This window comes from Dermacentor andersoni, chromosome 9 (assembly GCF_023375885.2).
Source record: "Dermacentor andersoni chromosome 9, qqDerAnde1_hic_scaffold, whole genome shotgun sequence".
Taxonomy (NCBI): Eukaryota; Metazoa; Arthropoda; class Arachnida; order Ixodida; family Ixodidae; genus Dermacentor; species Dermacentor andersoni.
The window spans coordinates 4,270,938-4,298,162 of NC_092822.1; the positions used below are offsets into that span (position 1 = coordinate 4,270,938).

The 27,225-nt window shown below is 45.7% G+C and overlaps 1 protein-coding gene across 1 annotated transcript in view; it reads right to left on the reverse strand.

Annotated features, from left to right (window-relative positions):
- LOC126527426 (uncharacterized) overlaps window positions 1-24,328 on the reverse strand; it is a 31,447-nt gene extending 7,119 nt beyond the window's left edge. Inside the window, exons 1-3 of the mRNA XM_050175265.3 lie at window positions 24,029-24,328; window positions 23,465-23,586; window positions 22,342-22,487 (exon numbers count right to left, since the gene is read on the reverse strand). Of these exons, the coding sequence (XP_050031222.1) occupies window positions 22,342-22,487; window positions 23,465-23,586; window positions 24,029-24,176 (416 nt within the window). The 5' untranslated portion in view covers window positions 24,177-24,328. The remainder of the gene's footprint in view (window positions 1-22,341; window positions 22,488-23,464; window positions 23,587-24,028) is intronic.
- Between the last annotated feature and the right edge of the window lie 2,897 nt (window positions 24,329-27,225).

Here is a 27,225-nt window from a genome sequence, read left to right on the forward strand (position 1 = left end):
CTCCCCCCCTTTAAGTTTACTTCATTTACCGTTTTGCAGCAAGACATTTGGATGCTTCGGTCATGTTGCCAATTATTCTTCTGATAAGACGAACTTCCGATAAGACAAATTTTCATGGTCCCTTTGAGTTCGCCTTAAAGGGAGTTTACAGTATGTGGTTTTACAGGCCAAAACAAGGATCTACTTATGTCAGGCATGCTGTAGCGGGGGCTGTGTATTAATTATATACACCACCTTGGTTTCTTGAACGAGCACCTAATGCACGGTACATGAGTGTTTTTTGCATTCGATCTCCATCGGAATGGGGTCGCTGTGCTGGAATCAAACCCTTGCGCAGCAGTGCAACACCGTAGTAAGTATAGGCTACTGTGGCAAGTAACATGGAATAATCTGTGACACCAGTTTACACAAGTTTTTCACAGAGCTTTGATTCCCTTCTGCGAGATATTTTGGTGCATACAAACACGGGACAGCATCCTGCGTCAGGTGTAGCCAATTGATTGCACGGTACTTCCACAACTTCACCATTGATTGTGCGGCGAAAAGTACTTCTTCGATGAACGCAAGCTGCTTCGAAGTGATGCTACTAATGTACGCACCCCACCGCAACTATGCTGGTCACGAGAATGCCCTTTTTCATGCAGGCCGCACTATTATGGATCGCCACGTCAACGCCGTTGTGCTGTCAAGGCAGCTGCTGCGACCTGGACTACCACTGGGACATTTGGCGACAAACCGACAGCACAGTCAACGCAAGCGACGCCAGGCCATACCCGCTGCCTCCAACTCCATACCTTTTTTACATCTGGCAACCAAGTGCTACGCTCTTTGCAGCCGCTTCAGATGGACTACGAATACCACCACCATGCTGCAATCACTCGGGGCATGCCACCGCAACTATGCTAGTCACGAGAATGCCCTTTTTCATGCAAGTTGGTTACTTGCCGAATACTAATTGCACTCGCTCCGATAATGCATTTCTGCTTGGGGTGTCGTGCCCCACTGACGCCATTGATTGCTTTTGGAAAACATTGTTCATATCTTGTCACCAATGTATCAACACCTACATCGTATGCCTTCTGTTAGTGTTGGCTGGGGACGTCGGATTAAACCCAGGACCCGATGGGAATAGTAATTCTCAGCAGTCTCTTGAATCCATTGCTATGGCCATATCCCGCATTGAATGCTCTCAGAATACTGTGTTAAGTGAACTAGCGCTGATTCACACTGCTCAGTCGTAGGTGGAGGATTCAATTTGTAGCCTCTCGTCGTGAGTCGACGCCCTATAAAAAATCGCGGAAACAAACCAGTTAAGTTGCGCAAGCTCTGTGGCCAATCCTTATATGGCTAAACTTTCCTCAGATATTAAACTACTTTCGAACAAATGCGACGACGCTGAGAAACGTCTCCGCCACTCAAACTTACCGTTTTTTGGGATCACTGATAAGCAAGATAAGTGCGGTCACAGTCTGAATCACGCATCATTTCATTCTGCTCCCAGGAGCTCTATATCACCATTAATAGTCGTGATATTGAGCGTGCCCACAGACTTGGCCACTTCCAGCCAGGAAAGAACCGCCTGATAATTGTCAGTTTCATGAGATTCAAAGACAAAGGGTAAATTCTGTCTGCCAGTTCAAAGCTAAAAAACTAATCGTTTTCAGTCGGTGAAGACTATTCTGCACATGTACGCTTGGCAAGGAAGAAACGTTTTTCGTATGGTCAGCAAAGTACTGCTTTTTTCAAAATTCATTTTGATAAGCTTATTATGAACAACAAACAGTTTGTGTATGATGCTGGAACTGATTCTGTGGTCGAGCTAAGTTCATAGCACTCACCGCATGCACCTAAGTCTTTGGTGCACCACCCTTTGGGAACTCCCAAGCGTGCTAACCCTGCCCCAAGAAATAAATCTGTTTCAGTTTTACTAACCAATATCCGAAGCTATTTCCCAAAGAAAGACTCTGTCGAATCTTTACTGGATGACAACAGCACCGATATCGCCATCTTCACTGAAACTTGGCTCACACCTGATATACAGAATGACGAACTTTTACACGATGAGCAGCATTTCGCTTTTTTCCGGCGTGACAGATGTGGTCACCAGGGAGGTGGCATGATGGTTCTTGTTAAGGGCACCCTGGTTTCTTCTCCTGTTGAAATCGATAGTAAAAGCGAAATCCTTTGTGTCAACATTTCATTGGCTCATAGCGCCACTATCATTACCTGCTACCGACCACCTGATTCTGATCACTCCTTCATTGACGACCTAAGTACCATTCTACTTGATATCAAAAACTTTCCAGAATTGATTGGGACAACCTAACTGCATCTTCACATCATTCCAGAGACTTTTTGGATCTTATTCTTTCTTTCAACCTCACTCAAACTGTCGGAGTACCAACTCATAGTAGTAACACCCTTTATCTAGTCCTTATGTCAAATCCTGAGCTAATTCAGTCATTGTCATCCACCGACGGTTTTAGCGATCATATGTTAGTGTTGCTCAACCTCGATATTTCAATTCCTTCGTGCCAATGTTCAGTAAAGTACATTTGCGACTACAGCAAAGCAGATTTTTCCAAAATCAATGAGGAAATGGTCAAATTTCTCAACACTTTGAACAATCAGCTCCTAATAGGTCTATTGATGAAAACTGGTCTTCCTATCAAGAAAAAATTATCTCTCTAATAGAATCCTATGTACCCCACATTTGCATTCGGGGTGATGCTGGGAAACCGTGGTTTACAAATTTATTAAAAAAATTATGTAACAAGAAAAAGCGGTTGTTCAGGGAAGCCAAGAGCTCCAATTCAGCATTATAATGGGAAAAGTACTTAGAGTGTCTGCATAATTATACGAAGTTGCTGAGGAGCACGAAATGACACTTCTACAACAAGGACTTACTTGACATCCTCCGAAATAATCCAAAAAAGTTTTGGAGTTTGTTAACTCCCAACCGTAGTGGCTCACATAACATCTCTTTATTATATCAGGATGGTTCTGTCATTCCGAAGGAGCTTCATTCTGACATTTTGAATGTGTACTTCACGTCCATTTTCACCCGGGAACCAGCTGCTAACTAATATTCCTATACCGCCCAGCCCAAATTTCGCTTAAATGCCACCAGTTAGTATCTCGGCAGAAAGAATCTGTAAAATAATTGATAACTTAAAGATATCCCGTGCCCCTGGGCCTGACAACACATCTCCTAAAATCCTTAAAGGCATAAAAGTAATATCCAGTCATGCACTACAATTAATTTTCACGCAGTCTATTTCCAGTGGCGAAATTCCGTCCGAGCGGAAGGCAAGCAGAGTGGTACCGGTTTTTAAGGCAGGAAGCCGCTCCGATCCGTCAAATTATCGTCCTATCTCGCTAACATGCATTGCATGCAAACTTGTTGAACATATAATTTACTCCCACGTGGCAAAGCACCTGGATAATAATTCCTTTTTCTTCTCAAACCAACACGGATTTCAGGCTGGCTTTTCGTGCGAATCTCAACTTTTTGAATTCACGACTGACCTGCACCTAAACCTAGACTCATCCTTTCAAACTGACCCCATTTACCTTGATTTTCCTAAGGCTTTTGACCGTGTTCCTCACCAGCATCTCATGACTAAACTTTCTTGCCTTTCACTGGACCTGCTGATACTTTCATGGATTCACTGCTTTTTGACTAATCGTTCGCAGTACACCGTCATCGAAAGTCATCCTTCTGACGCTACTAACGTTATCTCCGGAGTCCCTCAGGGCTCTGTTCTTGGCCCGCTTCTGTTCCTAATCTTTATCAATTACCTTCCTGCTGAAATTTCATCATTCATTCGTCTGTTTGCGGATGACTGCGTTCTCTACTGACGTATCTCTACTATTAACGATCAGTCATTGCTGCAGGATGATATAACCTTAATCCAAAATTGGTGTTCGACCTGGCTCATGCAGTTAAATGTATCAAAATGTAAGTTTATGCACGTGTCTCGTAAAAGATCTAACCTACACTTCTCATACACGCTAAACACTACTGCGCTATCAAAAGTGGAATCTTATAGGTATCTAGGCATAGAAATAACAAGTAATCTAAGCTGGTCAAAGCACATCACGTCGCTCTCTGCAAGCGTTTCCAAGTCACTAGGTTTCATCAGACGATCACTCACGTTTGCTTCGCCCCATGGTTAGACTAATCGCATACGAAACTTTCATCAGTGCCAAACTTGAATACGCATCCCCTATCTGGAACCCCCATCAAGAGTACCTAATCCATGCGTTAGAAGCTATACAAAATCAAGCTGCTCGTTTTATAACATCCAAATATGATTCTCGCTTGAGCGTCACTAACATCAAAGCTTCGATTGGTCTTACCCCCCTGGCATCCCGTCGTACGATAGCAAATCTCCGCCTTTTTCATAACCTATATTATCATTTTCCTCATTTACGTGAGAGCCTAATTCTGCCACCCATGAGATCATCACAACGTCTGTTTAATAGTCACAGTGTTCAACGCATTCATGGTTCAACTAACGCTTTCAATAAATCATTTCTGCCGACTGCCATATTGGATTTGAATGTACTTCCTGACACTATCGTCAGTGAAACAAACTCTAGTATTTAAACTGTTATTATTACACCAGTTTTGTCCACAGCCCCAGTTGTAAGCCCTTTTATCGGCTTTTTCATTTTCATGTGTTTACTGTGTTTACCAGTTCTTGCAATATGTATTAATGTGTTTTATCTTTGTGACCCGTGGTTACCTATTGTCACCCCCCCCCTTATGTAATACCCCCATCAGGGGCCCTTAAGGGTAAATAAATTATGATGATGATGATTATGACTCAGTCGTGAGTTTTGTGTATCTCTGTTTTATGTTGTGGGCCGACTTTTTTCGTCGCAAAGCATCCCTCAGAGCTAAAAAAACTGCACTTTCTTTTCCGCCGTGCACAATTTGTGCCCATTTTTCAGCCACGTACAAAACATGTGCCCGATTTCCAAGGCATGGTGCAGCTACATCCCCCTTAAGCGAAGCTCACACAATGAAATCACACATCCAGTAAATGGTGCCCTTCTAGAATACTGTCAACACATTGCACTCTGGCTCGTTGGCTCAACATCTGCATGGCCGCCACATTTAGGACCTTACGCGCTCGCGACAATGACAGCACCCCAGAAAAGCCTTAGTGGCGTCGAAAATTTTCATTGCATTTTTTCTGCTCCTCTCCCATGATGCCCATCACACTGCCCCTTCTAGCCACCACAAAATTGGCATGGTCTGTGCACTTCGGCTTGGCTACGGCTTGTTCACCAATGCAGTGAGAAGTGTATTGTAACTTGCTTGAGCCATGTGGGCAGTAGGTGGTCATGCGTACTAGGCAAATTGTTATCTTATAAAAGCTTGGGAAGGGAAACTGTTACATGCAACATCTGCGATGTTACATACTATAACATGTAACACTGCCTCACTTCCGGCAGTGTTTCACTTTGTCGCCTGCCTCACCAGTCTTTTTGAAGGGGCTGCTACTACACCCGGGAAAGTTAACAGCTAATCCGGCACCACAGGACAGACATTTCAGGACCCCTTGGGATCCAGAGAGGTCAAAGTGGGACCAAGCACTGTCCCAGATGTAAGCCGTGGAACAGCACTACCATGGCGACAAAGCTAAGACATGTCCTGCTTAAATCGGAACGTATGGTCACTTTAGCTAAGCCTAATCAATGGTGCGCTAATACCCCTGTCATATGGGCATCCGCAAACTCCTTTAAACTCCATCGTCTTAATCAAGAGAGAGGTGCACTTGGTGTCACGTGGTCCCCTTTCCACTAGGGGAATTTAATGGAGCTTTTGGTCAAGAGAGATCGGCAATCTCCCTTGGCGGTTGAAGGGCCCATACGCCCATACTGATCATTGTAAAGAATTGATAAATGTTCAAGCACAATTCAGTAACAGTTATGCTAGCTAGTTACCTAGGCCACTTGGCTTTTCTTGTCTTTCAAGGCATTCACATGAACCCAACAGAAGTGGGTCGAGTCAGCTTGTCAGGCTGGAATATGCCTGTCGAGTACCAGCCAGTTGGACTGAACAAGCGTCAGGTCGGGCTCAGTCAGCCCGACTGCAAAGGCTAGGTTGAAACAGCCCGACCCGTTTACAGCAGGCATGTAAACGCAGACGCATCAGGCTTGCCAGCACCAAGACTTGCACGGGACCATTGTGACGCCGCAATTTAGGTGCCAGCAGCAGTAATAGTATCAGGACAAGGCCAAGACAAGCACTGTGCAGTACAATCTCATTGTAGAGATAAGACTCATGAAGACATTATTGGGAACCAGAAGCCCAGTTCGAATACGTTTATGTCTCTCGACCCGATGCTGTGTGCCATCCTTGTCCAGACTCGTCAGAAGCGAGTTCATGTAAATACGGTCACGTCAGGCTCGGTCAGTCAGATTTTTTACTAAATAAACCCTCTCACGTCGGATTTATGTAAATGTAGCCTTGTCGTGCCAGTCATGCAGTGATGCTGTGGTCACAGTGCACGAAATGTAGCATTCTGAGTACAGTTTGCAGCAATTCAGGTCATAAAACGCAGCCTACTCACCATGCCGCAAACAAACACAGATACATCTTAAAACCTTTTGTGCGCAAACAAACAGGGACGAAGAATAAGGGCAACACAAGGACGAGCGCTTTCTAACAACTGGTTTTATTTTTGAAGAACCACCTGCTTAAATACCCACAGATCTGCGCGATCTAGTCAACAGAGCACGCCTATAGCGCATATGATACCCGCAGATCTGCGCGATCAAGTCAAGAGAGCACGTCAATAGTACATATAACACTTGTGATAAAAACACGTGGACAAAAGCCACCCGGTCAACATAAAAACAGGAAGGTGCATAAAACAACCACTTACAATAAAATGCATTACAGATGTGATGATAGAAGCGAATTTTCTTTATCCAACAATGAAACAGAAGGATGGCTGATGCATTTTCTTTGTTTTTCAATCCAGTGTGCTTCCACAATTTCCCTAGCGGTTTGATTCCTACGCCTATACAAAATATCTGTGCTACTAAGACAAGGTAAGCAATCATGTTCTTGGCAATGCATTGCCAAATGCGTACTAGGGCGACCTTTCAGACTAGACAAGTGCTCCCTTAACCTCGTGTTAATGCATCTCGCAGTCTGCCCTACGTACACATGACCACACGTCATAGGAATCTGAAGGAACCAGTAAGCCTTCCTTGTCTGCTTGAACAACACGCAACAACAACACAAGGAAGGCTTTCTGGTTGTTGTACCAAATGATTGTTACTTAGAAAAGGCTTTCCTAGCGGTGAACAAGTGCTTTAAGAAATGTGATGTGAATGTAGAAAACGCAAAAAAGAAAGCGGTGGAGCTATTGAAAAAAATGTGACCAAGATAAGCTTGCGTCACGTGTAAAACTCAAAAGGAATGAAATTGGAGATATCTTTTACGGCAAAAACCCACAAGCAAGAAATTCCGTTTAGGCCAATTGTGTCCGAGCGAGGGTGTTGGCAGGTTCTGGTCGCGGAGTTCCTGCAAAAAATGTTGAATTCCCTAGAAGTACAGGATCCGTACTTATTGAAAAACTCTGAAGGCCTTGTGAATTGTCTGGCATCAGATAGTACAAGCTGCAGCTGGGGATTCAGCATAGATGTTCAAGACCTTTACTATTCCTTACCGCATGGGCCCCTAATGTGCAGTGTTAAAGATTGCATAACAAATGAGAATGACGAGGTGTCATTCCGCAATACGTGCGGCATGGCCGTTGAATCCTTTCTTGAACTTCTGCATTTTTATTTAGCGAATACACATGTAGGATTCTGTGGTGAAACGTATATACAGGCAAGGGGTGTGTGCATCAGGTCAAAGGTAGCTCCCATATTAAGTAGCATTTTTTTGGGAAGCATAGACAGAGAGTTGGCCAAAGATTTAGAAGGTGTAGTAAGTAAGGTATACAGATATGTCGATGACTGCTTGATTTTATGCTGTCATGTAGACAAGGGTGCTTTCAAGAATCCTTTCAAGAAGCCTTCAATTCTCTGGGCAAGGGCTTAACATTTACATTGGAAGTACCGGTAGATAATAAGCTACAGTTTCTTGATGTCAAGTTAAAATTCCTACCAGAACATGTGTGTTGGTCATTCTCACCCCGAGCTGGAAAACCGCTAATGAACTATGCCTCAAACCATTCCATGCTTGTGAAGAATGGGATAGTCATTTCGCGTTTCCGGTCAGCGTTGTTGAAGTCATGTCACCACACTGTAAAGATTGCATTTTTTGAGCAAGTTAGCACTAGTACTCAACTACTCGTTGAAAAAGAAATATCCTCGTATTCTAATATACTGTTACGGGGATGTTAGGAATATATAAAGACTGTATTTACAATATGTATACAGGGTGAGTCAGCGCAGACCACAAACAACATGCAGCAGCCAGCGTCTCGCAATCTTCGTCTGCCTTCTTTCATCCTTCTGTAACAGGACCCCCGGGTGGTAAAGCACCTTCTCGGCGCATGGTAGGCGAAGAATTGCGAGCGAAGTGTGGCTTCAGCAGCGAAACGTGCATGACATCAACAGGCGTCGGACTTGAGGATGCCTCAAACTGTAGCGGCGAAATCTCGTAATTTACGCCCGTAACTTGACGTAGGACTTCATAAGGCCCTGTGTAGCGAGAGAGAAGCTTCTGGGAGAGGCCAACCCAACGACATGGTGACCAAAGGTGCAACCAAGCACCTGGCGCAAACTTAAAATCACGATGGCACCGGTCATAATGCTGTTTTTGTATATGCTGCGAGGCTAATAAACAAGGTCGGGCGACTTGCCATGTGAGCACAATCAATGACTTCTTCAGAGTACTCAGTTGCAACATGAGGCACAGAAGGGAGGATGGTGTCAAACAGCAATGTGGGGTCACGACACATACAAAAGATAAAAGGGTGAATATCCAGCAGTGTCATGTCGAGACGAGTTGTACGCGAACGTCACGTAGGTCAGCGTGGCGTCCCAGTCACATTGATCGTTGGAGATGTACATCAACAGCATCTCTGCGATTGTTCAATTGAGACATTCCATGAGACCGTTCGTTTGTGGGTGGTAGGCGTGGACAGCTTGTGCTCAGCGGCATAAGAGTGGAGGAGGTCGTCGGCAACTCGAGACAAGAACGAGCGGTCGCGTTCTGTAAGTAACTGACGAGGCGCACCATGGTGGAGAATAATGTCATGAAGGAGAAAATTGGCGACGTCAGTTGCGCAACTAGTCGGCAACACCTTTGTTATCACGTAGCGTGTCGCGTAATCAGTAGTGACAGCGATCCACTTATTCCCTCTAGTCGTCGTCGGAAAAGGGCCAAGCAGGTCAAGGCCTACGCGAAAGAGTGGTTCAGAGGGAACTTCAATTGGATGGAGTCGTCCAACAGGTGGCAGGGGAGGCTTCTTCCGGCGCTGACACAATTCGCAAGTTGCGACATAGCAACGCACAGAGCGGTAGAGACCCAACCAGAAGAACCGGCATTGTACGCGGTCGTATGTACCGTATTTACACGATTGTAAGTCGACTGGAATGTAAGTGGGCAAGTATGGGAGGGGTGGTCAGAAACCCGATGAGGGCGACGAACACATGAGCCTGCTCCGGGCCCCATGAGAATGGCGTGTTCTTCTTTAGAAGATCTGTCAAAGGCCGAGCAACGTTGGCGAAGTTTTGACAAAACGGCAAAAGTAAGAACGCAGGCCGACGAAGCAGCGCACGTCAGAAGCAGAACATGGCACAGGGAAACTGCGTATGGCGTGAACTTTTTCCAGGTCTGGTTGAACACCGGATGCGTCAACCAGGTGTCCCAACATGGTAATCTGACGGCGCCTGAATTGACACTTCGTGGAGTTCAGTTGGAGGCCGGCTTTTCGGAAGACTGTAAGAACGGCAGCAAGTCAGGTATTGTGGCTGCCAAACGTGGGAGAAAAAACAATAACGTCGTCAAAGTAACAAAGACAGGTGGTCCATTTGTAGCCTCGCAGAAGAGAGTCCATCATACGTTCAAATGTCGCTGGAGCATTGCATAGACCAAAGGGCATGACTTCGAACTGATATAAGCCATCCGGCGTGATGAAGGCCGTCTTCTCGCGGTCCATTTCAATTACTGAAATCTGCCAGTAGCCCAATCGAAGATCGATGGACGAAAAGTGTTTAGCTCCGTGCAAGCAGTCCAAGGCATCATCGATTCGTGGTAGTGGGTAGACGTCTTTTCGCATGATCTTGTTTAAATGCGATAATCGACGCAAAAATGCCAGGTGCCACCTTTCTTTTCCAAAAGCACGACAGCCAAGGCCCAAGGGCTGGTTGATGGCTCGATAACCCATTTGCGGAGCATTTTGTCCACTTTCGATTGGATGACTTGACGTTCAGCATGCAATACACGATAGGGACGCCGACGAATAGGATTCGAGTCTCCAGTGTTTATACGGTGGTGAACAACAGATGTTTGACCTAAAGGCCTGTCGCCAAAATCAAAGATGTTACTGAACGATTCAAGCAGGAGACGTATGTCCGTGGCCTGTGCCGAGGTGAGGTCAGGTGCAATCATTCTCACGAAGTCATCCGTTAAGGAACCAGAGCTGTGAGCTGCAACTGGCGCTAAGAAACCACTCTCGGAATTCAGACTCTCGATGTCAAATTCGGAACCACTGGACACGCTGGCCAAGAACATGCCGGCCGGAATCACTTGAGGGCAGAGGCTGAAATTCAGAAGCGGTAGAACGAAGTCGTTATTAGTAACCGTGACCAACGTATGCGGAAAAGCAATGTTCCGGTTCAAAAGCATGTCGACGATGGGGCGAAGCACATATTCACCGTCAGGAACCTGTGGCTGGGCGGTCAAAGTGACGTAAGTAACTGCCTCGGGTGCCAGGTGCACATCGTGAAGCGAGCACAAGTGCGGTGGGGCGGTGCTCGAAGCATCGGCGAGCTGAGGCAGTTCTAACTGAAGAATGCCGGTCGCACAGTCGATGAGAGCAGAATGAGTGGATAAAAAGTCCAATCCAAGGATAACGTCATGAGGGCAGTTGTCGATCGCAGCAAACATAACAGAAGTAGGGCAGCCGGCTATACTTAAACACGCAGTACACATTCCAAGAACAGCCAGCACGCCGCCCTCAGCCACACGAATCAAGAAGGACCTTCTTTAAACGTCTATGTAAGCTAGCACTCATCACAGAAACGTGGGCTCCAGTGTCGACGAGTGCTTGGACAAGTACGCCGTCTATATTAACGTCAATTACACTTCTCCTTGTGGGCACAGACAGGATTTGCTGCAGTAGTAGGCAATGCAGCACCACCTTCGAGGGCTGCATTTCTTGGTTTTCCGAAAAGTTGCGGCCAAAAGTCACAGGGGACAAAAGACGACGTGGCAGCGGCGAACGGGAAGATGGGCGACGTGTTTGCGATGAGCACGACTGGTGTCCACACGGCAATGGTGAGCGACTGTACCAGGTGTTCCTAGCAGAGTTGTCGGCGCTGTTGGACTCAGCGGTGGGCGAAATGTTGTGGGCATTTCCATTAAAATGGCTCAGGTTGTTCGGCATGCGAGGTGTTGACGGCGACGTGTTGCGACAGTATCTGGCAACATGACTAATGTGGCGACAGGTGAAACATAGCAGCTGGTCCGCAGTTCTCCACTCAGTCAGGTTGTGATAAGAGAGAAGCGTCGGGGTGAATCGAAAATAGTAGAAGGGCGTTGGTTAGCTCTGGGATTGACAACAGCACAGACAGAATGTAATCCAATGTTTTCAAGTTCCTGACGAATGATGGCTTGTACGAGGGGAACCAAAAATGTGGTAGCATCAGGGCTATGCAAACAGAAAGCTGAGGGCGCCATCGCATCCAGTTCACGTCGAATGATTCACACCACATCCTCTGATGGCGACACGTGCTGCTGTGCAGGTTTATCTTCACATGTCGACGTTGTGGCAGTATTGGTAAGTCTGGCGAATGGTTGTAAGACCGGTCAGCTTTTTGCCTGCTCGAATTGTCGGCACTCTTTGATGATGGCATCAGCTGTAGAACAGCTTTTGCACATGACCACATTAAAGGCGCCGTTAGCAATACCCTTAAGCACGTGCCCGACCTTTTCAGCTTCTGTCATGTCGCCATCAGCTTTACGACAAAGTGCCAGCACGTCCTGGATGTACGAGACATAGGACTCCGTGGTGGATTGGGTACCGGAGGCCAGTTCCTGCACTGCAGCAATATTATGGCCGGCTGGTTTGCCAAACAACTCTGTCAACTTCTCTTTGCATTGGTCCCAGCTGGTGAGCTCCTCTTCGTGGTTTTCGTACACCTTTGCCATGCCTCGTGGTAGAACAAGAGGTTGGCTAGCATAAGCGTAGGGTCCCATCTGTTAATTCCACTCACGCGTTCATACATAGCCACCCACTCTTCAACGTCGGCGCCATCGGTCCCACAGAAAGTTCCAGGATCATTGGGTTGCACAACCACAACCGAAGGTGACAGCGACGCAGGTGGCGACGGTGACGTTGGAGGCGGTAACGACATTGATCCCGCGTGCTCACTGTCATTCATGGTGCGGACGGTGATGCAACGTCCACTGCGGAGCTCCGTTTCCAGCCGTGGTACCCCGCACCTCCCACCAATATGTTATGGGGATGTTAGGAATATATAAAGACTGTATTTACAATATATATACAGGGTGAGTCAGCGTAGACAAGATGGCTGACCACCAACAACACACAGCAGCCAGCGTCTCGCAATCTTCTTCCTCTGTGTTCTTTCATCCTTCCGTAACAATTCGATCAAATAAAATGCTACTTGTCCAGTTCCATTTCATGTTTAGAAAAAACTCATTGAAATTTGCATTGACAACGATGCGGGCAGTTGAAAGGTTTCATTTTCACTCGCCTCTGCACCGCTCACGCTTTCACGTTTCAGTACTTTCCTTATTGCGTAGTGCTGCACTGGGTTTGCTGGCTCGCGAAACTCACACAAACTGCAAGTAGCAGAGAATTCAACTTCCATGTGATGTCAAGGGATGCCTGAACGGTCTAGTACGCCACTTGACCAAAAAGCAGTTGCAGCAGCGAATCCACCGCTCTGTCTTGGCTCGGTGCCGCCATCTGTCGGGCGATGGCGGCAAAGGGCGGTATAGGTGTATGCAACGTCACCACTCCCCCAGTTGAGTGGCGGGAGACTTGAATTTCGAAAAAAATATTCAGACCCTTTAGATACAATTTTCTCATAGACTACGCTTTTTCTTGGCACGAAATAAGCATTTCGAGGTTTCAGGACAGGTATTTAAACAGTCCATGTCAACTCAGTATTTGCCTTTAGTGTCCCTTTAAATTTGACCACCTGAGGTTCTTTTACCGAGAAACCAATGCGCAGCACACAGTAGGTGTCTTTGCCTTTTGCCCTCATCAAAATGCGGCTGCCATGACTGGGATTTGATTATGCAACCTCAGGGTCGGCTAAGCCACCACAATGGGTCAAATCATCTTTTAGCTGGTCCACATAATACGCAGATGTGCGAGACTTATAAATATGCATAATGTATTGTAACTAGAGTTGGGATTTCTGAGACATGTCCAGATGTTAGCGTCAGGTACATACATGCATCTACCAAACTGCTTGCATCTGGTTTTTAGTTTGTCCGGGTTTTCGATATTGTTTCCACTGATTTAGTAGACTTGCTTATATTGATTTTGCCATTCAACAGCAAGTAACAGTTCAGCCCTGTCAGGGAGTGCTAGTGGTTTCCTCTGCCTATGCACCCACGGCATTCGAATCACTTATGCTGTGAACTGCCTTTCATTCCTTGAAAATTGGAAGAACTGTGAAAGTACTACATTAATTTCATATGCATCAAGTGTCATGCAGTGCCTGCCATAATGGTTCACGATGGGTATCCGCCCACTTTTAAAACACCTATTAAGGGGGGCACTACCTGTGAAAGTGAACTTGATTTTGAAAAAATTACAGGATGTGTTCAGAACAACATTATACAACCTGGTGCCAAATTTTATTACTCTAAAAGAACTTTTAAAAGAATTACTAATATTCAAATGTTGATGTGACTATGGTTAGTCGAAAAAAATATTGTTCTAAAATGACAAAAAATTTTGGAATTCTTGAGCATATTGTTACGCGAAGGAAGGATTAAGAACTGGAGACTATTTACAAAGTATATTTACAAAGGATAATGCAGTGCTGGCCAGTTCAGCCGACAGCTCAAGAGCCAGAGAGCGTTTGTCGTCTTCGTCGGGGTGCCTGCGTGCATCGTCCATAAGAAACGCGCAATCTACGCGTATAATTATCCCCAGCGGCGGAAGCACCGTCTTGGTGCATCTAAATGTCGGTGATAACAGGAAAGTAATATGGTTTGAGGCGTGCGACATGCACAACGTCAGTGGAATTCGGGGCAGATGAGCTGGAACTGACTGGTGCGATTTCGTATGTAACTGGAGCCACAGCACGCAGCACTCGATATGGGCCTGTGTACCAAGAGATGAGTTTTTCTGACAGGCCGACGTGACGAGTCAGGGACCAAAGGAGTACCAGAGATCCAGGCAAAAAGTGGACATCTCTGTGTTGGCGATCGTACAAACGCCGTTGCTTCTCCTGCGAGGTCAGGAGGCGAGCGCGAGCAATTTCGCGTGCGTGGGCTGCCCTGGTGATGGCATCAAGTGCATACTCGCTGGTCTCTGCTGCGGCGGATGGAAAGGATGCGTCCAGTGGCAATCTGGATTCTCGGCTGAACACTAGAAAGAACGGGAAATAACCGGCAGTGTCGTAACGCGAAAAATTATATGCAAAAGTGACATAGGGTAGGGCAAGGTCCCAATCAGTAAAGTCGGACGAGACGTACTTTGCAAGCATGTCTGTTAGGGTACGATTCAAATGCTCTCTGAGACCATTAGTCTGTGGATGGTAAGACATAGCTTGTGCTTGGTTAAACAGGACTGCAGGATGTCGGCGATTACTGGCCAAGACCTGGCCAAAAGAAGCGTTGGCAAATCTGGTAGTAGGTGCGGGAGACACAAAGGTGACCTGTCGTTGGTAAATCATGAAATTCTTAGAGAACAGCTGACGGAAGGTGCTTAAGAATGACAAGGAGTAGGGCAGTACTGTCGGGGCGTACACTGTGGCGGTATAATACACCATCCCGGAGAACAAACAGGTGAAGGGATGAATCAGAAGACGAATATTCCAAGCCATCAATGACGGCGGGCAAGATGGCATCATGGTGTTGCTCGTCGGCAATGTGTAGCAGCTGAGAAACGAAGAAAATGCAAGCGTCGGCATCGGGGTCAGGGTCGGCGGGTGGTTCGTAAACTGGATAGCGCGCTAGTCTGCATCTTGATGTAATCGGCCCAACCTGTACACTACTACACAGGAATATTCTTGCAGCCACAGAGCCCAGCGACCAAGCCGGCCGGTAGGATCCTTGAGTGAGGAAAGCCAGCAGAGCGCATGGTGGTCCGTGATTACAGAGAAGTGCATGCCATACAAGTACGGGTGGAATTCGGAAACCGCCCAGACGAGAGCCAGGCATTCACGATCTGTAATCGAATAGTTGCGCTCCACTGTTGTGAGGAGGCAGCTAGCGTAGGCGATAACACAATCTTGACCCTGTTGGCGCTGGGCTAAGACGGCTCCGTAACCGTGACCACTAGCATCGGCACGCACCTCTGTAGGAGAGGACGGGTCAAAGTGGGCCAGTATAGGTGGCGTGGTGAGAATATTGGTGAGCTGGGCAAATGCCGCAGTTTGAGCGGGGCCCCACGTAAATGACGTGTCCTTCTTCAGGAGATCAGTAAGCGGTTGGGCAATCACTGTGGTCTTTAACGAAGCGTCGGAAGTAGGAGCAGAGTCCCACAAAACTTCGGACATCTTTGACTGACTGAGGTACAGGAAAGGACATGACAGCATGAATTTTCTCTGGGTCTGGTTAAATACCGGAAGTGTAATCTGCCGACGACCCAGCACTGTAATCTGCCGACGACCGAAGTGACACTTCGTTGAATTTAGCTGCAGCCCAGCCTCGCGGAAGACTTGAATAGCTGATAAGTGCTCAAGGTGCGTCTCAAATGCAGGTGAAAATACGAGAACGTCGTCTACGTAGCAGAGGCATGTTGACCATTTGAACCCTTAAAGCAGAGTCCATCATACGTTCGAACGTTGGTGGGGTGTTGCATAAGCTGAATGGCAAAATTTTGTATTGATATAGACCATCAGGGCTGACGAACGCGGTCTTCTCTTGGTCCTTTTGATCCGCAGAAATATGACAATAACCAGACCATAGGTCTATTGAAGAAAAGTATTTGGCACCGTGGAGACAATCGAGGGCGTCGTCAATGCGAGGCAAGGGATAGACGTCTTTCCTGGTAATGTGGTTTAGATGACGATAATCTACACAGAAATGCCATGTACCATCTTTAGTTTTAACAAGTACCATGGCAACACCCAAGGGCTCGACGAAGGGTCAACAATACCTTTTGCAAGCATCTTGTTCACTTCATCTTGAATAACCTTACGCTCTGAAGCAGTAACTCGATACGGCCAGCGATTAATAGGACTGGCATCACCAGTATTTATGTGATGCTTAACAATTGATGTCTGGCCCAATTGGCAATTGTTGAGGTTGAAGATGCCGTGGTAGGAAATGAAAAGGCGACACAGAACTGCTGCTTGTTCAGACAACAGGTCTGCAACAATCATGGGACAAAATGTTGCGACAGGGCAAATAGAATCCTATGGACATGGTGAAGAATCTGAGCAGATGTCTACTGAAAACATTGTGACGTGGTAATCTCTTAATCTCTTATAGCACACAGCGTTGCTACCGATATGCCTGGGGTAGAATTTCCTTTGTCAGGCCTAAATTGACGACGGGGAGGCATGTCCTGTTATCGGCGACGGTGACAACGAAGCGGGGCACAGTGATACTGAGCATCAGAAGGACATCAGGAACAGGTGTGGCGACATAATCACCATCGGGCAGAGGAAAAGATAGCAAATTGACGAAAATTAAGGCAGCAGGCAGCAGGCGGACGAAGGCCGTCATACGGCGGTCGGCGATACTTATATACGAAGTACACATTCCGGTGACGTCAACAGTGCTACCATCGGCCATGCGTACGGCTTGAGTAGTAGGAGGCGTGAGAACCTTCCTCAGTCGACTACGGAGCTTACAACTCATTTTGGACACCTGGGCTCCATCATCTATTAACGCCGTCAAAGGGACACCGGCGACATGATCATGTAAGTTCTGGTTCGTTGGGAGCATCAATGGAGGATTTCGACACGATGAAGATAATACAGCACTACCCCCAGGAGCTGCATGGTCTAGTTTTCCATCCGGGAAGGTCCATAATTGGTCGGCGACAAATAGCGGCGTGGCTGGGGCAACAGGGACCGATGGCGCTGAGGTGACGGCGAGCGAGCAGGACGACTGTCGTCGACGAATACGCCTGAGGTAGGAGGCATATGGCGAGGTAACGGCGCGGGTCGGCATATGGACAAGGAGACTGGAAAAAGGAGCTAGAATACGGCGACATCCAGGAGGTGCAGCAGTGGCGAGCGACGTGGCCAATGCGGAGGCAATGGAAGCAAATGGGCTTGTTGTCCAGAGTTCTCCACTTGGTAGCGTTGCGGTATCTGGGAGGGGAAGACAGATCGCTGCGTGGCGTAGCTGTCGGCACCGGTCGGGCGTCAGGTCGGGAGATGGAGCAGGCAGCAGGAAAACCAAGGTTGGCAAATTCTTGCCGGACAACTGCCTGAATGCGAGAGATCGCTGGGGCTGATTGGTCAATGGTGGGGTCAATGGTGGGTTGATGGAATGGAGCAGAACTTGTGGCCTCGAGCTCCCGGCGAACAGTACGTGTGACATGCTCATTTAAAGCTGGTGAAGCGGTAAGGTCGACGCAAGACAACGTCGCAGCCGTGTTAAGGAGCCGGGAGAACTGTGGAATGACGCGGCGGCTTTTGGCGAGCTCAAAGCAGCGGCATTCCTTGACAATGACGTCGATGGTGGACACATTTTTGAAGACCAACAAGTTGAATGTGTCATCTGCGATCCCTTTGAGTACGTGGCCGACTCTGTCAACCTCGGCCATTTCGTCGTCGACTTTCCGGTAAAGAGCGAGCACGTCTTGCATGTACGAGACATACGATTCAGTAGAAGACTGAACTTGGATACTAAGCTCTTTTCTAGCAGCCAGCTGCCGACCGGTGGGATTTCCAAAGAGGTCACTGAGCTTCTCCTTGAAAGCATCCCAGCTAGAGATCTCGTCCTCGTGTGTCCGGAACCAGACACGAGGAGTTCTGCCCAAGTAGAATAGAACATTCGCTAGCATAATAATAGGGTCCCCGCAGTTGTTTTGGCCAACACACTCATACAGGTTGAGCCAATCCGCAACGTCGACATTATCTTGGCCGGAGAATATGCCAAGATGGCGGGGTTTGGTAACCGTGACGTATGTTGTTGGCGGGGTTGCAGGAGTACAAGCCGACGAGGTGTCGTCACTAGGAGCCATGGCGGAAAGCAGGATGGCGTGGCCGCTGTAGAGCTCCGTGGCAAGGAGGGGGAACAGCACCCTCCACCAAAATGTTACAGGAACGAAGGATTAAGATCTGAAGACTACTTACTAAGTAAATTTACAAAGGATAATGCAGCACTGGCCAGTTCAGCCGACAGATTGAGAGCCAGAGAGCATTCGTTGTCTTTGTCGGGGCGCCAGCGTGCATCGTCCACAAGAAACACGCAATATGCATGTATCAATATCAGAAAGGCCCAAACTATGCCACTGCACAGCTGTGTTGTTCAATTTCTGCAATTTTTATAAATGAAAAATTACAGCTTTGGCTTTACCGGGAACTGAACTTCCACCTTGCAGACAAAATTTTCAATTTTCATATAAAGAAATTGTGGAAACTGAAAATCTGAGTCCACAGTAGCATTCTGCATTATGTTCTACCCCAGTAAGCACCCAACCGATAAGCCTTCCGCTTCTTTTAAATGAACGACCGTTTTTGCAATCACAAGCTTTTGCGAAAAAAAGAGAAACTGAGAAAAACTGTTGCAAAAATCCTGAAGTGTGTCATTTTACACAAGTGGCATCTATCTTAACTAAAATTCTGCTGCAGCATATGTTGGTCCTTCTTCAATTCCGCTTTGTTCTGTGACAATAGGTACAAGCTTTCTCTTTCTCTGAGCCACTTTTGAGCTGTCAAGTGCCCTGGCTTTTGTCCGCGACAAGCAATGCACGGTGCAGGTGCTTCCAAGCAATGCCTAGAAAATATTGTGGAGCGATCACATCACCAGCTCATAGGAAAGCCAAACAAGGTATCCAAGGTGGAGCTTCATTTTGAGCAAAATGAGCACTAGAGAAATGGTGCGAAATGGGCCCTGGGCGAAGCAGAGCGAAAAAATTGCGGCAGCTATTTAAAAAATAAGGAAAAACAAACATGAAAAACCATCGCTGCCTTCTTTTCACACTTTTTGCGATACTAATCACTGCGAGCAACAGTCAGCATGTGGTATTCCTCCTTGCCCCCTAAAGCTGCATACAAGTGAACTGTGGCAAGTCTGCAAGCTTGGTAAAGTTACAGGAAATCGGAACATTATCATTTGGATGCAGTCACCGGCTTATGAAAAAACCCTATTTTGATTGTTTTTACTGCGTTGATGAGGACAAAAATATTTGGCACATTCTCAGATAGTAAACGAACCTGGAACTGCTACAACCTGGAAACGAGTTTGTTGGCCATAAATCGCAGTTACTTGTCCCATGTCCCCTCCTAAAATTAAAGGTTGACTTTATTGCACTTAGTACAAAGTTGCGTATTCATTCTGGTCATTCACTCACGAGATGTCGGAGGTTTGCCACAAATTCATCCAGCTATTGCAACTTGGCGTGCAATGTGTCTTGTATGTACTGCAGTGCATGCTGCACAGAGTTCTACTATACCAGGGTGTGAAGTCGTTCAAGACCTGTCAATGGGTCTGGTTACCAAGTCCTGCAATGTTGCATATGCCGAGTCCATGCAAGAAACAAAAGCAGCATTTTTGTGCGTTCCGTTCAGACTTCTTAGCTCCTTCTCCGAGTTTAATACTACATGCTTTATATGTGCGGACACACGTATGCATCTTTAAGAACCATTGGTCAGTATTCATTTATACTAGACAAGAGCTCTTGTTCTCCATCCAAGTTCAAGATTATCTTGAAGCAGAAAAAACACAAGTTGAGCTGCAGCCTCTTGAGATAAACTTAACAGCTTATTTGAGTGGGAGAGAATAAAGCTGAATGTGTTTTGCAGGCCACAGTGTGCTAAAAATTTTGATGCTAATAGAAACAAACAATGTATTTTGATGCTTCATGCACTGTACCGGAATGTGTCCCACTTTTTTGGTGGTTTATGTCCAGATTTTGTCACAATTTTAGTAATGTTATTGTCTAAATTTTTCAAACTCTAATTACAGCACAAAAAAAATTTAGTTTGCCTGTAGCCAAGTAACAATGCGCCACGAAACACCCACACTTCAATGACACTGACGCTGAAATGGATTGCTTAGGCTTGGATTCCAGGCCTAAACGTTAGACAATGCATAGCTATGGCTGTGTGAATGCCACTAAATGTGCACAACTTGAATGAAGTTTCAAAATTCAATTGAAATCTGTTTTAGTGGGTGCAGACTGGTACAACATGGTGCAATTAACACAGGAATCTTAACCCTTTGCAGTAAAGAACACTGCTCACAATTATTCAGTAAAAAAAATTTGGGGTAATTTTGCTGGCCTTATGGAAAAAATGTGCCGAAGATTACGATACTCCCTAATGTGAAACTTGAGCGCAGCTATACACGTGTTTTCATTTTGCTATGTACTGGCAGGTGTGGACAATCTGTCTTGCGTGGCACTTTGCGAACAGAGCAAAGTCTGGCACGACTGCCTTGCTAATCTGCAGATCGCGAGAGCCAGAGCATAGGTGGCACGTGGGTGCGATTCAAAGAAGCCACCACCGACAGACCTCCCAGGTGATGCGCGCTACTCTGGCGCCATCTCGTAGCCATCGGCACCGCACTACGCTTTCCTTCTCACGTTTTCACCATGCCTCCTCCATTTTCCATCTGTTTCCACTGCCCCCTCCTCTCCGCTTTCGTCCCTTGTGCTCATTCGCTTGGTTACCCCAAAATGGGTTAAACCAATCCCAACAAAATGCAATTGCCTGTCGCTGTGTTTACAGCCACCCTCTAGTTTTAAGCGTTTATAGTATATAGGATGCCCTCCTTGCATCTTTAAGAGGAAGCTTTAGCTCGGGTGCTCCTATCTAAATGCATGTAAAAGGAGAATTCGTTTTTCTCGGCAGCCACTCCACCAAACTAGATTAGGTTTGTTGCATTTAAAAGAAAAAAATAATATCTAGAGACTGATAGTTTCGAATTTTTCATTTACATCAATTTTTTACTAAAATTGGCAAAAATCGCAAATTTCCAGAAAACTATCAAGTTTACAACTCTGTAACTTAGTAATGAAGAATGATATCACAATTCTGTGAATTGCATCTCATAGCGTGTCTAAAGTGGACAAAATTGATGTTATACATAAATCTCAAAAAATTTTGTAATGCGTAAATACACCTTTTTCAGAACCCTAGTACACAATGTAACAAATTCACGTAATATAAAGATTGACATTGAATTTGTCCACTTTGAAAGATCTAATGGAACTGTGATATCTGTTCTTGATGGAGAGATATTAATTTGTAAACTTCGTGCTTCTATTCTTTTCGAACTTTCAAAAATCCTTTCCAACAAAATTCAGGCCCTAAATCGAAATTCCTCTTCCGCTACATGTATTTGAATAAGCCACGTCGGAGTTGGATCTGGGCTAAAGCTTCCTCTTAAAGGGTCTCTGAAATGGTTCGAACAAATTTTGTAGACCCGTAAGGTACAGGTACAGTTAAACATTCACGCCACAATTGAAGTGAAGCGTCTCATATTGAGAGAGCAACGGACAATTGAAAGGAACATATTGAGGACATATCGAGAGCAACAGTCCGGGATGAATTTTTCTTCAACTACGAGGCTTTCTTTTCGAGGAACCTGTATGGGTTTACTTTGCAGCAATTGATACGATTGGTGGATGTCTCATTTTCCCTTTATTAGTTACTTCTCTTCACCTTGCGGGTTTCCGCAATACTATTAATCAATCGATAACATTGATTCAATATACACAATACCACATGCAAACCTGCATGCAAATGCATAAAGAAGCACTTTGAATACAGATAAAAAAATAGCAATGCTCTCTCCTGAATTACCTGGCAGCAGGTGATGGAGCTCTCTTGCTGGACTCTTTGTCAACTGAACCTTTTTCTTTACGCTTGGATAGAAGGTCTCCAAAATCATTGTCAGGGAGCCCAAACTCATTTTCAGGGTTTGGAAATGGGAGAATCTCAGACTCGTGCTGCAAGAGAGTTGTTGTAACTTTGTTGATTTCATCCATAGAAGTACAGAAAAAGAAAGGATGGCATCAAAGCTGCTGGCATTGCATGACATTGATCAGCAATGTGAAAAGCCACACGTGATTTTCGGTATATTCTGCACTGTCTTCTATCAAGCTGATGGGTTGGAGTGCCAGTGTTCTAATCGCACGTTTTTTTATCTGTACTCTGAGGCACTTACACTTCACTGCATTACAAACAAAAGGTAGAAAAACACCATCCACACCAATCTTCAAGAAAAATTTATCCTCATACTATAAGTTAACTGCATTGTTCCACCAAAATAAACATGCATGATTATCAGAGCAAAGGGGATCCTAATAAGTATATAAAGATCACCATATCTGTTGAATGCTGGTACTGGAGTGCTCATCAACCATCCAGGGAACACTGATAACAAAGGCAGGATAAATATCCAGGATGATGCATGTGAAAGTCGACTGTGCGACTTATTAGTTCCCTGTCTGGTCTAAGCTTCTAATCCCATTACAAGAACCTGCCAAAATCTTGAAGTGTAGAATACGAACACAACCAAATATGTAGCTTGCTCTAATGCGGTCAACACAGAGATACCAGGTAGAGCCTGAAAACCTTCATTGAATTATGGCAATCTTTGCTTGATGTTGGTGATGGTGCTTTAAGTGTTTTATCATTGGTTAAGACTTTTCACCAGCTACACGCCTCCCTTCTGGGATCATGTCGCTTAACACTGCCAAGTACCTTCCTTAAAGCAAATAGCATGCTCATGCAATTCTGTGTCAGGTCTCAATGGTGTATGTTTTGATCGTACACATTGTCATTGGTTAACAAATGATATATTTTATGTCCATGCGCGCTGGATTCTGCACCGCCACGTAGCCTGTTATGCACCTCGCACGACCACATAATAAAACGCGAGAAATGCTCTTATATAGAATGCTCTCGCAGGGAGGCCACTCACCAAAGCCGCCATGTCGTACATTGTGTCGAGGTGGTCCCATATTGTTTGTGAAGAGATATCCTTGTTAAGAGACGCGCTGAACTTCTCGTGGATGCAAGCCATTTGGAAGTACCTGTTGACGCCTGCGTAATGCGGTGAAAGGCATTTTTCACGGTGCGAACACGGCAAATCGCGGCGCCCTGTTTGAGAACAGAATTAGTACTACTTTCGATTTACAGGCACTGAAACGCGGACATGGACAATTTTTCGGTAATGTCAATAACAGTTCCACCACGCCAGCAAGTGTTATAAATACTAGCAAAAAATAAATGGCACACATACAGCTTCAGTTTCAACAGTGTGCCAACTTAGCTCGGTTAGTACATACTTGTGAGAAGAAACAGCGCTTTTGAGCGGGATAAATAGGAGACGACAAACACGAGTGCAGAGCTTGTCGCTTTTTTTTTTTTTCATTTCTTTGTTTTTCTAGTCCCGTTCAAAGGCGCTGTTCCTTTGCATAACGAGTTTACTTACCTTACGGACAACACTTACACAAACGTCAAAAAGCCGTAAGATCACACTTACCTACTGGCTTATGGCCTTTCATCGCGTGAAATAACTGCACTTCCGTATCGACATTCCAGTCCAAAGTTTCCGCTGGCTTTTCGGAAATAGAATCCATGAACGACCGCCAAACAACGGACGGTCTACCCCGGGGTGTGTTTTTTTGCATGTGGTGCAGCGCTAGACCGAGCTAGACTGACATGTTTCGATAGAATACGCTACTGACTGACCATAGAATAAAGAACAACTTTGCTACTGACGCTGCCACATCGAGTTTCATATTAGTATGCCTAGAGGCATAGAGTTTCTCACTATAACACCTAGAGGGTAATCTGGCGCCACCGTCTATGGGATTTTCTTAAGAGGAAGCTTTAGCTCGGGCCCAACTCCGACGCGGCCTATTCAAATACATGTAAAACGCAAAAACGTTTTTATGAGATAACCCCTGGACCGATTTTGATGAAATTTGTTGCATTTGAAAGAGAAAGTTAAACTGTTGGAAGCGGAATTTCGATTTAGGGCTTGAATTTTCTTAAATCGATTTTCAAATATTTGACCGTTCGAAAAAAATGGAAGCACGAAGTTTACAAATTCATAGCTCTGCATCAAGAACTGATATCACGGTTATGTAAACGGCATCCATTAGATCATTCAAAGCGGACAAATTCAATACGTCATTTTACATCTTACGTGAATTTGTTACGTCGGTTACAACGGTTTTGCAAAAGTTGTATTTTCCTATGATTAAATATTTTTGATATTCATGTGTAACACATCAATTTTGTCCGCTTTAGATGTACTATTAGATGCAATTCACAGAATTGTATTATCATGTTTAGTGGTTGAGTTACAGAGTCGTAAACTTGATAGTTTCGTTTTTTGAAAATGTTCGATTTTTGGCAATTTTTAATAAAAAATTCACGACCTAACTTAAAAATTCGAAACGAACAGTCACTAGATTTTAAGTTTGTCTATTAAATGCAACAAACCTCGTCAAACTTGGTGCAGTGGTTGCCGAGAAAAACGAATTCTGCTTTTACATGTATTTAGATAGGAGCACCCGAGCTAAAGCTTCCTCTGGAGGCACCGTGCCGTCATGGGAATGACGGTATATGTGCCTGCGAGGCTCGTGTTGGCTGGTGTTGTAAGAGGCTTCGTCTAAAACGTGGATATGGCTACGCAAATAACGCGTTCTCAAAGTAAAATCTTCATAAAATGTTTCCATTCACGCATATTACATGTTTACTCACCCACAATGCATGAGCAAGCGAACAAAAGCAAGAACAGACGACCGTTTCAAAGCGAGCGCGAACCTTGTCGTCTGTTCTCCAACTTTAGCGGCCCGCTAATACTTTTTACGTAACATGTAGTAGTACACACAATAACAAGTTATCATAGTTAAATAAAACATGTTTTCGCGTAATAATAAAGCTAAAACAGCTTTTCACGTGCTGTTTTAGTAGAAAGTGAGTCATTGTGACAGACGGAACGGTAAAGGGCCAAGCGCGTCTTAAAGGTGTCCTGTCTCTACGAGAACGATGCCAATCCGAAGTCACAACATACCAGCATTCCCATGCATACCACAGCGCAGCAGCGCCAGATTTTCCTCTAGGTAATGTAGTGAGCAACTCTATGACTAGCTAGTGTACCGTCCGCGGCCTCCCGGGTGGCACCGGATGCAATGAATGCTGGCGGCTGCCGCTAGGAGCGCTGCAGTGCAGGTGGGTGCCGCGGCAACTATCCGGTCTTCGTAGCCCGCTGTGTCTCCACAGCGTAGGCAAGCGGGCTTTCTCGCTTTTTGTTTTTACTAGCCATAGCAGCAGCGCAGTTCAAATGTGGACAGCTGATTACTGATTAGGGTTTGTTTTGATTACAACAGGCTTCTTTAGCCGTTGTCGCTTGTGCTAGCTCAGCTCGGCTTCGAGCAGGGAACCTCGTGTTTCTATGCTGGCGAACAGAAAATGTAATTTTTAAGGCTAAAGCCTTAGATCTCCATGTTTCAAAGTCGTGTTGTGAGGTACAGAACATGTCACGCGATCCAAGGAAGGCCAGAAGCGAACCAAAGCATGTCCAGCCGTGTATAAGAATTGATTAATGAATAGCAAATTTAATTATTGATTGGATTAAGGTAAATTAGGCTGAATTAGGCGGTATAATGTGCATTAAGGAGGATTAAGGTGGACTACAATGGATGAAGGAGGATTACGCATACAGTTTCCTATAAAAATTACTAGTGGGAACTCTGGCGCTGCAGTCGTTGTCCTACCATGGGAATGATGCGTGCGTCTATACGAGACGGTCATTAGAGGAAACGCCAGTTCACGGGATTGGCCAGTCGTTTCAGCGGGTGCGAGAGAGAAAATCTGGGGGCGTTCGCGCTTGAAATTTCTCCCTTTGCCTAGGTACCACGGAGGAGCAGTTTCTTTGGTCGTTCTGTCCCTAGGCGTGCCCTGGCGTGCCAGCATTTTGCCATGTGTCGGCTGGCGATCTGTGCGTCGCGTACAAGTTTTCCTCGTGCGTCTCCTTGGGTGTTGCTGGCGCAGTGCACTGGCGCGAACGATTGTTGTCGTTTGGTCAGTGGTCTCCCGTGAAGGCGAGTATGATATGGCGTTGCCCTGTCACTACCAGTGTCACACGTATACTTCTCATTGCGATCGGCACCGATCCGGATCGAAATTCTCGACTGTGATTGGGTCTCTCGCTCATTTTGTTCAAAGAAGGCAATCACGACCGCGAAATTCGATCAGGATCGGGCGTGATCGCGATGAGCAGTGAGCCGGAACACAAGATACACACACAGCGCACACTCTCAACAATTTCATTGCGAAAGCATTGCGACCTTTGAAGATTATAGCATGGCACTAGTCACTTGATAGATTTAGCATATATTACATATATAGCAAAATATATAGCATCTTCACAGTTTGCCCTGTGTGTGCGTTTTCGTTCCTTGCTTGTGCCCCTGTCACACTGGTATCTTACCGTCCTCGCGAATTTTTCCATGCGTCGAACGCTTCGAGAGGGCTCAGTTGCGCGTTATTAAATTGTCATAATTTAAATATTAAAATACTACTAACTTGTAGCGTGGGGTCTCTTTTTCACGTTTCTGTGTCTTCGTCCGCTTCCGCTGCTGCCTTATTATGTCAAACGGCAAACTTCTGACTGCTGTTGCAGAAGTCTTGGCGTCACAAGTTGGCGGCTGGACGTAATAATATTTA